Source organism: Tinamus guttatus, unplaced genomic scaffold (assembly GCF_059628265.1).
Source record: "Tinamus guttatus ecotype Peru unplaced genomic scaffold, ASM5962826v1 Tinamus_guttatus_pri_ptg000007l, whole genome shotgun sequence".
Taxonomy (NCBI): Eukaryota; Metazoa; Chordata; class Aves; order Tinamiformes; family Tinamidae; genus Tinamus; species Tinamus guttatus.
The window spans coordinates 1,299,833-1,315,104 of NW_028288541.1; the positions used below are offsets into that span (position 1 = coordinate 1,299,833).

The 15,272-nt window shown below is 41.9% G+C and overlaps 1 protein-coding gene across 1 annotated transcript in view; it reads right to left on the reverse strand.

The window, feature by feature from the left end:
- Positions 1-6,459: 6,459 nt before the first annotated feature.
- UBTD2 (ubiquitin domain containing 2) overlaps positions 6,460-15,272 on the reverse strand; it is a 45,422-nt gene continuing 36,609 nt past the window's right edge. Inside the window, exon 3 of the mRNA XM_088521669.1 lies at positions 6,460-6,961. Within this exon, the coding sequence (XP_088377795.1) occupies positions 6,564-6,961 (398 nt within the window). The 3' untranslated portion in view covers positions 6,460-6,563. The remainder of the gene's footprint in view (positions 6,962-15,272) is intronic.

A 15,272-nucleotide genomic window follows, 5' to 3' on the forward strand; every position in this document is an offset into this window, starting at 1 on the left:
AGAGACAGAGATGAAGAGACAAACATCCCTCTCATACTACTGCTCTGTGACTGCAAACTTTAACTCAAACAGGAAACGGACAAAGATAATTATTTTAAAATGCTGCTGCTTGGAGGACAACAGCCCTGAGAAAACGCCCTTGCCAGGATAGGGAGACATATATGTGTATTTTTCATACACACACATATAAAATATATAACATATATATTATATATATAATTATATAACATGTATATAATCCATGCATACATATGTATTTATATGCATACATATATTTGAGGAAAGTCATATGCACATTTGTTTTTGGTTCACATTATTAATTCTACACCAAAAGTATTCTGGATTAAAAAAAAAAAAAAAAAAAGAGAGAACATTTAGCTGTGATAACATTAGACCAAATTGACCTAAAAAACTATTCATACCCCTGATGCATTAGATAGTTAATCAAGACTATACAAAAAGTGACCTGAATTAAGACATGTCAGTTAATGTAATTATAGGCCAATGGCACAGATCCATTATTTTGCACTTTACCCATTCACAAGGGAACTGCTGCAGTAGTTAAGTGAGGCAGTTAGCACTGTCCTTTGGACGCCCAAGGATATCAACAGGTTGTGCCACCCCTTCCTTAGGGCCCTGGATGGATTCCCCTAGGCACTGCGTATTGTATTGTAAGGACAGGCTGTTATACACATCAGAGCCATTACCAAAACGTGTCTCCAGGGTATCAGACAGATAATGAAAAAAAGTTAGGAGTTCCAGAGTATAAAGCTCAATTTGAAAAAATTATAAAGAAAAACCACACTGACTTTACGTCTTAAGGCATGGACTTTCCAGTATTTTATTTTTAAATGCATGGAAAAAAAGTGTTTTTTTTGTTGTTGTTCTTTTTTGTTTTGTCCTTCCCTAGGTTAGAAAAAAAAGAAAAAAACCCACATAATTTAACAGTCTAAATACAACTTACTTGTGCTTTGCAATTGATTAAAAATATGTGCACACACTACTGTGAAATGTCAACCAGGAAACAGAGGTACACCATAAAAATACATAACACATTTTAAAAGTTACCTGGATGTTCACAGCATCTTTATATAGGCCTAGAGTTCTCCATCTGTTGAACGAACCAGGAAGAGGACTGGGGGGAGCTAAAGAGCATGTTTTACACAACTGCTATATTCGTTTCTAAAAGATTTTATAAAAGTTACAGGCAAACAGGTCACATCACAGGCGTTTCCTCATCCTTGTCTCACCAGGTGTTGAAACTGTGTATTTTCTGTGTCAGTACCAAAGCTAGCACCGTATCCTACATAAGAAAGGTTTGTTACATGGCACACACAAACAAATTGCATACAAAAGGTTTTACCATAAAAATGAGGATATTTATTCAAGAAGTACAAATTTGATGGTACCAGCCATCTTTGAAAGCCATTACCATGAGGCAGAGAGGACACAAACCGAAGTCTCTTGCTCAGAGCATACGAAAGCAAGTGTCTTACAAATTTCAAACTAATATAATAATTTCAATCATTGCTCAAACGCCATCTCCACTTTTTAAACATTCCCTGGACTTGAGAGAGGCACAAACAGGGTTTTTTTTAATACAAGACCAGTTAGTTATTTTTAATAAAGCCATAAGCTAAAATTTAACTTGTTTTAACATTTCTTAAATTACCTCCAGTCTTTGACCAGATTCCAATTTCCTAAAGAGAAAGGGAGCTTTAAAACTAGTAGATGCAGAATTTTTGGAGCTCAAGATGAACTTGAAGTTTTAAGGCAGGAGTCAGGATTTTAAGTTCTCTATTTGCCCCATGGTTCTGATCAAATGGTCTTCATCTTTAAGATATACAAATACAGAGTTCAATTGGATAAATACCCAACGAGCGGCCCTGTTCGAAAGACAGGAACAAAATTCTTCATGGAGAGCCCAGCAGACACATATATTAAAAGTCTCAAAGTCCATAACATGAAGCCCACTGGCTGAAACATCTCGTCTCCCAACTATTTGACTTTTGGAGGCTCAATGGCATTTATGTATCGCTTGGAAGCAGAGCTCCATCTCCATCTCCAATGAACCAGAGCAACACACACACAGCTATGGAGCATCTAAACTGCCGAAAGACGAGAGCCATTTGCAGAACAGAGCAATTAAAACCACTTTATGGAAATGAAAGTCTTAAAGCAGGCAGACTTGTATATACAGTCATTAACTAACAGAGGTGTTGGTAGCTGCAAATACAATAGCCAGCTGTTCATCTTCCTTCGGAGAAAACAGAAACGCAGTCGCTGAAAGTTTAACTCGGTCACTTCCTGCAGTGGTTAATTCGCAAGGGATATCACCAACATCTAGTGGCTTTGAAGTGTATATATATCTTTTTCTTTTTCCAAGAAAGTTGGCAGAGCGCACGAAGCTCATCCCCTTGCCCAACGCAAGTTCTCACAACCTCCCGTACTGCATCACCCACATCCAGGCCTAAGGGCTGCAAACTGGCCGAGAGCTGCCTGCGCCGGCCAGGAGGGAGGTGAGAGCAGAGGGAAGCGATGAAGGGCAAAGAAAAAAAGAAAGAAAGAAAGAAAGAAAGACAACCCTTTTTATAACAGAGACTACTTGCATTTCAACGTAACAGAATCTGAGTAGCACAGCAAGAAAAACCAACACAAATCTTTAACTTTTTCTTTTTTAAAAATGTAAACAATCTCTGCATAAGGTGCAGGGTCTTGAATGTATTTACAGTGATACAGAAAAGAGTTCGTACAGACTAAGTCAAACATGTAGCTACCACTTGTGTTTCCAAAGAGGATAGGAAAGGACAAACATTGCATTCAATCTGCTGACGCTTACACAGCTAAAATGCTTTGCAAATTCTGTGGCTAAGAGCATCCTGCCATTGCATCAAACTAAGACTTTTTTTTAATAGTTTTTTTTTTTAGTTCCATATTACTTACTAACAATGGATACATATGCAGAAGCATGTCATGCTACAGCAATATTTTACCAATCAGCCATCTGCTCTACCAAAGGTGACGGAAACTGGATGTGTTGCTTTGCTGGATCTGCAAGTCTCGCTCTCCCCTCCTCCCCGAGTGAGCTTACGGTTTCCAGCAAAAGGCAAAGAGGAGCTGGGATTTTGTTTGCTTGTTACTGGAGTTTTTATTTGTTTGTTTTCTGTTACTACTGCTTTTAGCATCTGTGCGTTATTAAAAACAAAATAAATGACACTGCTGACTCTCCTCATTTAGTTTTCCAAATACTTCCCAGCTCCAGAGACATATATGTTGCTGGCTTTAAGAAAAACAAAAACAAGAAAATATTTTCCTAGTTCAACTATTCTCTTACCTCCCACCCGCTCCTCTGCAGAGGGCACTGCAGGGCTCAAAGCAGCGATGCCACAAGCCAGACCTTCCGAGCTGGACGCTGCGTGGTCACGCGTCCTGCAGCACAAGGCTGCACCTTGGTGTGCACCCTGGAGACATCCCCGGTGCTGGCATTGCCACCTGGGCTACAACCCAGAAAGGGACACGGATTTTACAGCAACAAGATATGACTGCTCGCTCAGTCTGTGTTGCAAACCCTTATACAGGGGAGCTACGATGATCAGCTTGCTGCACGTGTGTGCACGCTCTCAATACTATTTTTCTTTTCTGAGAGATCTATAGATATGTATGGATATTTTTTGAAATCTGGACTTCCTTTTTCTAATTCAAATTTTATACCTTTCCCTTGTTTCCAAATAGGTACATGCTTAGAGCATCTGTCATTTCATCAAGAAGAAGGGGTCAAAAAGAGCCTGCAATTTCACCCCTCGAGTATTCTGCCACTGAATTTGTTTCATTTTCATACATATGCTTAAAGGACAGGAGACGGCGAGGGGAGAGTTGAGGAAAGGGTATTTTCACAAAGTCATTCCAGGTTCGCCTCTAAGCCTGCTCATGGCACAGCTTCAGATTGACCTTGCCCTGGTCAATACCCAATACAGTTATTTATTACAACATAGCATCAGAAACCTCTCAAATTCAGGGGAGGCAGAAGGAGAGTTAATCCTCCCTGCCCCTTGCTTAGCTTACTACACACTGCAATACCATCAACAGTACAAGGTGATGCCTGTACTTCAAAATCATACAAATCTCCAAAATCATACAAAAATGTAGTGTTGTAGTATTCACAGCTTTACAGTATTTTTATCCTCGTTTTAGCTTAGCTCTGTAGACACCATCACAATTCCACCCTGCTTCCAGAAGTGACTGTAGAGAAGTCACATCGCAAAGGCAGTTTATACAAAGATGTAAATTATGCCTTACAAGATGAGTCGTGTCCTCCTGGTGTGAAGGGATTAATTCATAGAACAATCTAATTTTACCCACCTTTGTTTGACCAGGTGAAAAATCCAAGAGTTTGAGTTGCTTGTATATCAAACAAATACTGTTTTTCCCCTTGGAATGCAAAAGATCTGGCTGCAAAAACCCAGTATGCTTAACTGTATGTCTTTAAAAAAATCCACAGTAGAAATCATTTGTTATAGACTCGTAGTGATCAGTTTTGATTTAATCTTTAAAAAGAAAAGCAAGTCACTTTGGTGTTTACAAGAAAAGGGAACTGATTTTCCTCATGCAGCCCTGTCATGCTCTTCAGTCATCCTGTAACCAGCTGGGCTTAGGGAACTGTCAGAAAACCGTAGCTTTAATACAACACTGAGTCCAAGATAAAACCAATGCTCATTTTCAGGGTGGTAGCAGGGAACGAAATACAAAATATGAATGCTTTTTTCAGCTGGTTTCAGATTTGGAAAGTTGATTGCATCACCTAACCAAGGTAAATGTTGCATTTATTCCCATCTGCCGGGGAAGTTGTATAAATTTGTACAGGTAGACTCTGCTAGTTCCAGGTTTACTCATGGAGCAAGGAACTCTCTTGGAAGTCTGAAAAGTTGAGTTGTACGGAATTAACAGAGTAGTAAAAGCAGTAAGTTTAAAAATGTCAATTCTAGCCAGCCAGTTTACCTGGCAGATGAATAAGAGCTGGGCCAGCTGTAGGTCTGGACCACAGATTCAGACAGGGAAGACAGAAGAAAAACTGATTAGATGGATCATACCTGAATAGTACATTGAGATTTGGAAGAACTCAAGTGATTTTAGTGATAGCTGAACAAAACAATCAAGTTAATAATCACATTTAATAAGAATAGAGGATCTCACCTCAGCCAAAAGAAACACCAGACAAGGGTGAAGAGCAGCCAAAGGAGCAGAGCATATCTCTAACCAGGGTATCAATCAATTATAATTATTTTTTTGTAATACATTCAACTGATCAGATTTGAGACTACATTGAAAACAGATTTGTCTTTTGCCTACCAAAATCCTGTTTCAGAAGGGCAAAGCACTTCATTCTGAACAGAAAAGCACTGGTTATTAAACATAAGGACTATGTTCTAGGCTGCTGATGCATTTTAGTGGGAATATTTCTAATTACCTTGGGTAGAGGGTCACAGGGTCTAGCTCAGATCTAGAAGAACAGCCACTGCTTCAAATGGCAGCTGCAGAAAGATGAGATTAGCTTGCTGTTATGCCTTCTCACCTTAATTCAAGCTTTGTACCCTCTAGGAACTGAGTAGGGCAAGCTGCAATCCATTACATTTGGGCGTAACTGCAGTTTAATCTGGAACTATTACAGCTGGCATAGCAGGGTCATTTGCCAAAGGTCACATGTCTAATTCTGCCTTGCAGACCAAGGCATCACTTTCCTTAGCCAGTGTGTTAAAAGTTCCTTCTGAAGATCCCAGAGAGATGCAATACTTCAGACGGCACCGATTCAGGTGCCAGCCAGCCAGGAAGCTTCAGGCTAAGACAGTTTGACAGCAAGTAAGCTTGCAGTACAGTACAAGAGAGTAAGCATTTGCTGAATTATTGCCTAGTGCTTCCGAAGGCCGATTGTGCCGGCGGCGGCCGAGGCCACGCTGGAATGTACGGTTTTGCTTGGTCGGGAGCCCTCCGCTGGCTTCCCTGGGCCTCCCGACCAAGAAGCTGGAGAAGCTCCCAACTCGAGTCAAACCCTAACCCATCACTGCAAGCACCCGATGCACAGGACCTACCCGAGCAGCGGCCATCCCTGCGTGAACTGTGTGCGGTGCTCATAAGACATAAACGCTTCTTTTTTAAGGAAAAGTGCTCTCCGTTGCTCGCTCTCTCTCTCCATGAATCAGGGCACCACTAACAGTTATAATAATCGTTATATGTTTGTCCCATTTAAATGACGGACAACTCTTCCCCTGTCCCTGCACCGCCTCCCCGCTCCCTTCCCCTTTGCCCTTGCCCCGTGTTGCTGTCGTGTTAAACACGGTATCAGGCAAACCCCAAAGGACAGTTTACATTTTTTATGTTTTGTTTTTGCAGATCTCCATCACAGATGGAATTTTTGCTGGTCATTTCTTGGAACCAATCCTTTAGCAGAATACCCTCAGTCCCCCCACCCCATCCCAACAGAAAAAAAAGAAAAGAAAAAAACAGGGGGCAGCAAAAATAAATCCCACAATAAGAGACGGAGGGAAGAAGAATCAATAAACAAGGAGGAATCAGTTTTCCACTGGGGTTGGATTTGCTAAGGGTTGGCTCACGATGACTTGCACCACGTAGTCCTTTGGGATTTTCAGCTCCTCCAGTTTCATTTTGTCTGCGAGCGGCCTGCCCGAGAAGAACCAGCGCTGGCTGCCCGGGTCCACTCCCTCCACCGCGTGCAGCCGCCTCTTCATGTGATACACCGTGTCCATGCTGCGGACCATGAGTTTGAGGTCTTTGCCTGTGGACAGGCGCAAACGGAGCTGGCATTCGTGCCCCGAATTGGGCGGCGGGTCGGGGATATCGAGAGTCTCCAGGTCGCCCTTCTCCTCTATCATGTTGATAGGTGGGGCAAGGCAGTAGACCGGGAGCTGGTACCTGTTGCCCAGTTCATCGTAACACTCTGTAAGAGCACCTTGAGGAGATAAGGAGAACAAAATATATATATATATATAAATGCACGTCATTTAAAACTGAAATCAAGCACGTATTCCAGCGTTAAAGCACCAGAATGACAGGACCTGATTTTAGGGATACAAAAATCTCAAGTTCTTGTTAAAAGCTTATTTTTACCCTTGTGCTCATGTTGGGGTTGAGTTAGAAGCACTCCCCCAAAAGTCAATACCACCTACATAGATGGGGTGAATTTCAAAAGTAGGAAGGAAGGAAGGAATGAGGGAAGAACCTCATCATCGCACAGATGAAAAGGTGAAAAGGGCTGAAAGGCTGAAGGTAGAAGACTGCTGTGAAAGGACCATTTTATAACTTGTAACCAAACATTCAAAAATCGCTAAGGCTGTTTCATATAGGTCTAATGTTTTTGTGGTTGCTGCCAGGAAAAGCAAACACGACCACCCATCCAGACAGCCCTGCTGCTGCACAAGGAGCACGGTGTCATCCCCAGCGTGGGGGCATGCAGCACGGGCTTGGAAGCGATCCTCATAGTCCAAACCCTGCAATTTCAGGAGTGCTTTTTATTGCCTGGACTCCCAAGAGGTTCCTCAAAATGATCTGAGGGTCCAGCAGACAGTGAGCAGCTTGTTTGCATGGACCTGCCTTTCTCCACTTACTGAAATTGTGACACACATTAATTGCAAGTGCTTGCAGGACTAACTAATACATTGCCCCCCTAACATGAAATGCTCTTTATTGAGATGTTTCAAGGAGGCTCCTGGAAAAATGGCAGCACATTATTCATATATTTTTTTAAGAGTCAAAATAATAGAAGCCTTAAAATAAGAGCCCAGCTACCTACGTTGTGTCTCACAGCGAGCAGGACACGCACGACGCAGAGGCAGTGAGTTTTCCATCTCCGAAAGCACAGCGGAAACCCCTTCCCAGGGGAGTTAAACCCAGACATTCGTGCTGCATGAAAACACTGCTACTACATCTTGGATTTACCTGCAACGACGAATTTTCACATTTTGCCCCTAGAGGGGGCACATTCACTTGCAAGATCATCCCTCCTTTTGTAGCTGGAAACGTTTGAAGAGGAGCCAAGTCCTCCAGCTACAAATATTTTAAAAACTCTTTGTCTCGGCAGTTCTGCCTCAAAACACCGCCTGCTCCTTGTTAGGAACCTGAGGCTTTTCCATACTGACAGTGAATTGTCTTGCAAAATGACCGCAGTATGAAATGATGACCTGTGGATGGATCACAACACTTGGCTCATTCAGACAGCAGCATCTTGGGCTGAAAGTCTACGTTCTTTTAAGAAGAATATTTTAATCTACGTTGGTGAAAACACACAGACGCACTCTGTGGCTCTACAATATCAATCTTCTAGGAGCAGCCACTTTCCCCCTCTTCTGTTTGTACATGTAGCACTGAGATTGTTATCCCACAAGTTTTACTACAAAAATGCAGAAAAAAGTTTATAGTTATACTACTCAGTCCAGTTTGGGCTCATTAACAAGCCCCAGAGCAAACCACCTTTATCAGAATCGGACCAAGTCTGTAACTTCCAAGACAGTGTGGGGTGTGACTGGCAAACTAAGGCCCAAAGTTCTTGCAATTCAGCTTTACAACACTCATTTTACTAAAAATTGATACTAACTGTACTAAATTTTATTTGTTCCTACTAATAGTGATCCAGAAGTATTTGTTGCACAAAAAGAAAAAAAAAAATCCCAAAGGTCTTAAAATTTAGCTAGACCAGAAAAACCTATCTGCCTTCACCTAAAAGCCACATACATTAAAAAGATGCTACTGTTTTAGAAAGGAACATCAAAGAGTTAATCTTAAATGCAGCCAGGCAAACCTGCTAAGGAATTTCTTCAGCATTTATATCCTTGCCCAGTTGAACTAAGATCAAGGTCAATGTGTATGCTATAAACACTAGATTGCTTAATCATAATCAGATAAGCTGTATTAAAGAAAACCCTCTGAAACAGCAGCTAACTTGGAGGTCTCTTTTTTAAACAAAAATATATAAAGACACTGGGTGGAGGTAATCTGACTTGTCCTCTTGCCAACAAAAGCTACCCAGTTCAATCAAGGGCTGAGAAAGGATTTTACGACACACTGTTATTGTAAATACCGTTTTCATAAGCGCAACCAATAAAACCCTTTTTTTGATTCTCACTGGCAAAATTATTCCAAAGACCTGCATCATATTAAATACCACTTAATGATTCTCAAGACAAGATATATTGATTAAAGCACAAAACAAGAGACTTGAAAGCAAAAGTGAGAAGGCCTCACAGTCCATGGCTGGTGGAAGAGTATTTAGATCCCACACTCCTACCTGGCTCTGAACACCAGGCAAGCGCTCAGGATGCCTCAGGAGGTGCCAGTCCTCACCTCAGGAATATGTCCAACCATGCACAAAAACCACAGCACAGCGGGACATCCCGGAGCAGGGAGCTTGTGCAGGGCTGTGCTGCCCACCAGCCCTGCTCCCACAGCACATCTCACCAAGCAGAGCTTCCCCCGCCACGCACGGAACTAAATCAGCAGGGAATTAAACATCTGTACCACAGAGCCCTCTCTAATTTTGCTTTTGTAATTGAAAACTGTGCATCTGATCCCTACGGCGAGATGTGTACTCTCAGGCCACAGAAGTTAAGTGGCACAAAGGGGCACTGGCAGCACGGTTCAGCAAGAAAGCATAGAGAAAAAGGGAAAAAAAATATCATTTTTTAAGGTTTCCTTGTTACCTAGGCAACAAGGGTTGCAGCAGCCGGTTAAGGCAGAGGAAGGATCCAGCCTCCCTTAAACTTGGGAAGAAAAAAGGCAACCCAACTGAGGGGATGGCTCAGTTCCTGCACTCTCACAGGCTACTGCATGTCCTTTCCTCTGTCCCCAAGGGGTTACTAGAAGACTTTTACAAGGCTATTAAGGAAGCAGGAAAAATCTAAGCCTATCCGTATTTTATATAGTTAAGTATTCTTTGTCTACTTAAACACTCCTCTAGATGTTAATGTTACTTTAATAAACTCAGGCCCCAAAATGTCTCAGTAGGAACATGAAAAAAACTGCCTTTGGGGGAAGATGTTGATAAAACAAAACCACTGAAACCCCACAGCTTTCTCTTATTCGTTCCTGGGAAAAGAATTAAGGTGTTGTGAAATCTAAGGCATCTCTGAGGAGCTCACTGACCAGTGCATTTTCTGACAATTTCACAGTTAAAGGCACTGCTCAACTCTGGGGCTGCTCAGTATTGATCCTGCAACAGTTACCAGCTATCTTTATAGGCTTGACTCCAGTCAGCCAAAACCAAGGATAAAATGCAATTCTATCACAGCAGACATTATTTTTTGGAAGAATTTTCAAAGAAAGTAATACAGTCTTCTGGAAAGAAATGCAAAACAGAGCCTTTTGCTGGTTGTTATCCAGGTATGACAGAGCTTGAGTTTTGGGCAGAAAAACAAGCAGATGTGATCATCGAGCATATGGAACATTTTGAAATGAATTACTTCAAAGGCCATAAAACTTTGCTTTAATGAGTTTCTTAGGTTGGAGATATTTCTCTAGCTTGGGAAGGGAAAATGCTAAAAGTGTGCCTTAGATACCATTTCTGTCCCTAAACAGCTTAAATTTCTGATGCACTTGTCCTTTTTGCATGTAAAGGCATTAGCAATTTAAAAGATCTAAACTGCAAAAAGGCAAACCTCTGCATGAATTACTGAAATCAGGTATATAAGCTCACACTCACCCAAAGACATAAGAAGCCTTTAATGCATTTAAATAGTATTTCTTTAAGGCCATTCTCTCATCATGAAAAAACATATTTTCGCCTGTTCCCTATGCTCCTTGTACTTAAAATTTTGAGTAATTTTGAGGTGGACTGCTCAAAGGCATCCCAAACATAGAAATCAAATAGATTCTTCTCTCTTCTTCCCCTTCTCCAGACAGACTTGCTAGGGGAAGAGAAAAAAAAAAAAAACAACCCTAGCATTGCAACGAGACTAACTAATTTAAGGAACTTAAGTGTCTGTGTGTAATACATTTGCTCAGGAAACAGCTGGTTCATTTGTTTTTCTTACTAAAAATTCCATTCCAAAAACTAAGCAGATCCTGGATTGCTGAAGCTTTTACCTGTAGACTCTTAGTTTGAATTCAGTATAGGTGAATAATGTTTGCAACTCAGCATTACAAATATCAAAAGCCAAATGAGTCTTGCTCAGGATCCTACAGTACAAGAATTCCTAGAAAGTAATGACTGTGGCAGGCAGAAAAACAAGCATCTCTTCATTTTTATTAGTAGCTGATGCCAGGTCATGGCTGGGAAACACAGAATCTTGTTAAAAAAGAGAAGGAAAAAAAAAAGTGTATTGACATGAGCTGCACGCTAGATTGGGGAAGGCAGCTAGATTGGGGAAGGCACACGAGCAGGCTCGAGGCAAGTGCAAACACGCAGCGCTTTGTTCTTGCTTACCTGCAACACTGTAAACTGGGAGAAGTTAAAAGAAAAACACTATTTCGTAGCTTTCTATTTTCTATTTCATAAACTTCATGCAACTTAAAACTTCATGCATCATCAAAGCAGCTTAACATTGCAGTTAACCACAAATCTCCCATTTTCTGGGAAGCAAGGTGTCAGATTTCTTTGGAAGCCTGCACCTTACACCCCGAATGGAGACCAATAAACCAGCTATAATCATGGAGAGTGCAGATGAAGCATTTGGTAATCCATCACCGATATGAACACCCTCCCCACTCTTTCTCACTTTAGGTGCCACCATAAACCTATATGGGCCTGCGAATTTGATCTATTGCCACTGCTGGGCAAGGCTTTGTCACCATCATCCTTCTGGAGGTAAGAGCTTTCCTCCAGAGATGACATGACCACAACTGCATGCACGGCAGAGATGCTCTCATCTTGACACCTTCTCCACTATAGGGAATTTATTCCAGCACTTTAAAGACAAGGTTTTGTAGATAATAAGTCCTAAGTATTTAATAATTTTCATTTCAAATCCACTGAAAAAGAGCTCCTCCATTAAGAAGACATTATGGGTCTGCCTCGGTTCCACCAGAGAAAATTCCTTCCTGAACCAGCAGGACCCCAAGTGCTTCAGAAACTGTTTGGAGAGTGGGGACCAGTTCATTCCTGCTTGTGGCAACCGGCACAAGATGGACTGGAATTGCACTTAGTGCACTGCAACAGGGAAAGAAGGAGAAGATTAAGACACTCTGTTACTGCCTTTGTAATCCTCCCACTTCGCTCTTTTGGCAGGAGAACCAGCTAGCTGGTTAACTAAATCAGTTATTGCATATTCATGCTGATCTCCACACTTGGATGAGCTTCAGGAAGCCCATTTCACCTGGGCTCCAAGATCACCGATAAAATAACTTATGTGCAGCTGTCGAAAGGGCTCTACTAGGCTGCAAACTGAGACACGCTTTCAGCACAGGGTTGGACAAGAGGACCTCTTGAAGGCCTTGCCAACCTCAACAATCGTCTGCCTAATTGGCTGCTTTTGCTATAATGCTCTAAACAGCAAATCTTGATCTAATTATCTAGACAAAGACCCACATTTGTAGTTAAGGCATTCTACCGCAAATCCTGTGTGCTGTACCTCAGCGACAGGCAGGGTTTGTGAACTAAGCCAGGGATCTTGGGAGCTAAAAACACAGTTTTGCAGCGTAATATCAGCATGCTGGTCTATGAAAGGAAAACCCAGACTGCTGTCACCGAATCATCAGTACCTGGTACCTACAGAAACAAGAGGGTAACAGCACAGGAAAGTGCTAGGCTTGCGCTCTCCGATGGAATTTCTTAAGCACTCGCACACTGAAGAAAATTAAATGCATCCAGACAGCAAACTAGATTTGTGCAGCTCCTTCTGCAATAGCCCATTGGCCAAGAGGCTGGTGCAGGAGCACATGGTGCATCGCTGGCCTGCTGATGCTCTCCTTTTGCCAGAGCAGAGCACCAGTGTCATTCAGTTCATTAGCACTGACTAACAGGGCTGAAGCTGAGAAATAATTAAGATAACACCATTTCCTGAAAGAAATTTTAGCACTAGATAATCATGCCACTTTTATCCAAATTATTTGAATGCGATAGAGCTGCAAGCACTACTTGTAGTCATTCGTCCAGTAAGTCCTATTCTCATGCTAACCTGCATCTGAGTCCTTCTGGAAAGGAGGACAAGAATGAGGTCTACTTTGAAAGTTTTAGTGCAGAACAAGCTGTTTCCCTTTTTCCTAAGATAAAGGGAATGATACTCTGTTTCAGCTATGAAATAGGGAACAATTTGCAGGGGACAACAGCAGCAACAGTCCTGTAAGCAGGACTGGGTTCTGCAGTGCCACAGGTTGCTTTTCCTGCGGACAATACGGTGTTAGTCAACAAGACAAAGAGGGAAACCCAGAGAACAAGACCTACATCAAGGACAGAACTTGACAGCAATGTACCTTACAGAAGAGAGTTAAGTGTTCCTTGAATTAGGTTTCAGTAGAGTGCTTGTGAGTACAGCATGTATGCATTTCATCCAGTTTTCAGCTCTCCTGGCTGATAGCCATCTACAACATCATGCAGGCAGCATTCACGTGTAATCCACAATATGGCTAAGGTTTCCCAGGAATTAGACTTGGGCTACCAACAACAGCTGCTACATAAACAAACATACAAACATAGGAACTTTAACTGTAACTATAGGGGAACTAAACAGTCACCCAGACAAGGAATGCTTTAAGACAAGTTTCCCTTTCTTCTTTAAAGCTTCTCTTGCAGTAGAAACTCTAGGACAGACTTAATTAAGAAAGTCACTTACGCATTAATGCTCACTAGTTGTGCTAGCACTACCATATGTGTACTGACACTTTCACATCACTCTGTAAAACTTGAACCTAACATTGCAGGGTAGCAGCTTCCAAGAAACACTACATCAGGGTTCAAAGATGATAACTCTTTTTACTAATAAAGTATTCACGTACTATTCTGCTTTGTGTTTCATTAAAAGAGATGCCTGTCTAAACACGCTTCTTAGAAAACCAGATTTTTTTCTGGTCAAAAAGATCAGTATACCCTCTTCATTTACTTTTGCTGTCTTCCATTACCTATCTTCCTTAAAGTGCAAGGGGGGCTAGAGGGAGCAAGCATGGTATTTGTGATCTTCCGAGTTCACCTTCCATATCCCAGCAGACAGCTAGCTTGGCAAAATACTATTTGATCAGGTTATCTGTTCAGAAAGAGGATTTACAGAAGCTCTCACTGCCTTTACTTCCACAGTATTTTTACTTTGAGTAGTCTGGTGTCCCAATAAACGAAGAGAGCATACTTAGCATGCAAAACTATAGGACTAATATGGTCAAAATTAAAAATTTGGTATCAAGGTATTAACAACACCTCACATAATTGATACAGATTTTCTGTCTTTTTGTCAACCAGGAAGGCTTATACAGTCTTCTCCACCTTGGCTTTCTCTGGAAAGAAGGTTTAGAAACCTGTTCCTCTAACAGTTTTAACTGTAGCAGTTTTGATGCAGAAGCTATGGATATTTGACTGCAATGCTACAAAAATGTGACCAAAGAACACAGAATATCACATCTTCAAGCGCACAGGCTTTGCTCTTTCAGAAAAGGAAGAGGGAAAGATGCCATTCTGACTGGAGAAATTAAACCTAAGCCACAGTCCTGAATTTACGAATGGACTCCATCATCCTAAGAAAAGCAACATGTTTTGTGATACACACATGTAAAAGTGCCAACAGGAGAAAAAAAAAAAAAGTACAATTTTAGATGTGCTCACTGAGAAATACAAACAGCCTCAGTCCACCCACTGGCACATGGGAAGATGCCACCAGCAATCAGTGACTGCAGCAAGCCGAGTTGCTCCCTCTGTGCAGCATCACCAGTGTCAGCGCCTTCACCCTCCAGCAACCCCCGGCAGCCACAGCACCCGCACGGGCAGTCTGATACTTGAGGCTTGGTCTAATCTGAGCAAGAAGCACATATGGATGGAAATTTGACTCAAGACGGTGCTTATTATAGCTTGAGGTAGCAAAACAGCAGAGACAAGCTCATAGACTAAGCACAAACATAAATGCGTGTTTTCACGGAGTGGGGAGAAGTCCCACATCAGTTCACAAGGAGAGAAGGAAGGGTGGAAAACCTTCCACTTTGCAACCAACCAGCAACTCCCTCCTCAACCTACCTATGTGCTGCAGGGAATGGGAAGAAAGGAGAGGACTCGCATGTAAATTTGCTCTGCATTGTTTTCCTCTTACTGCTCCCAAACTTGCTCATGTCCCTGTGTTAACACAGTGAGCACGTGA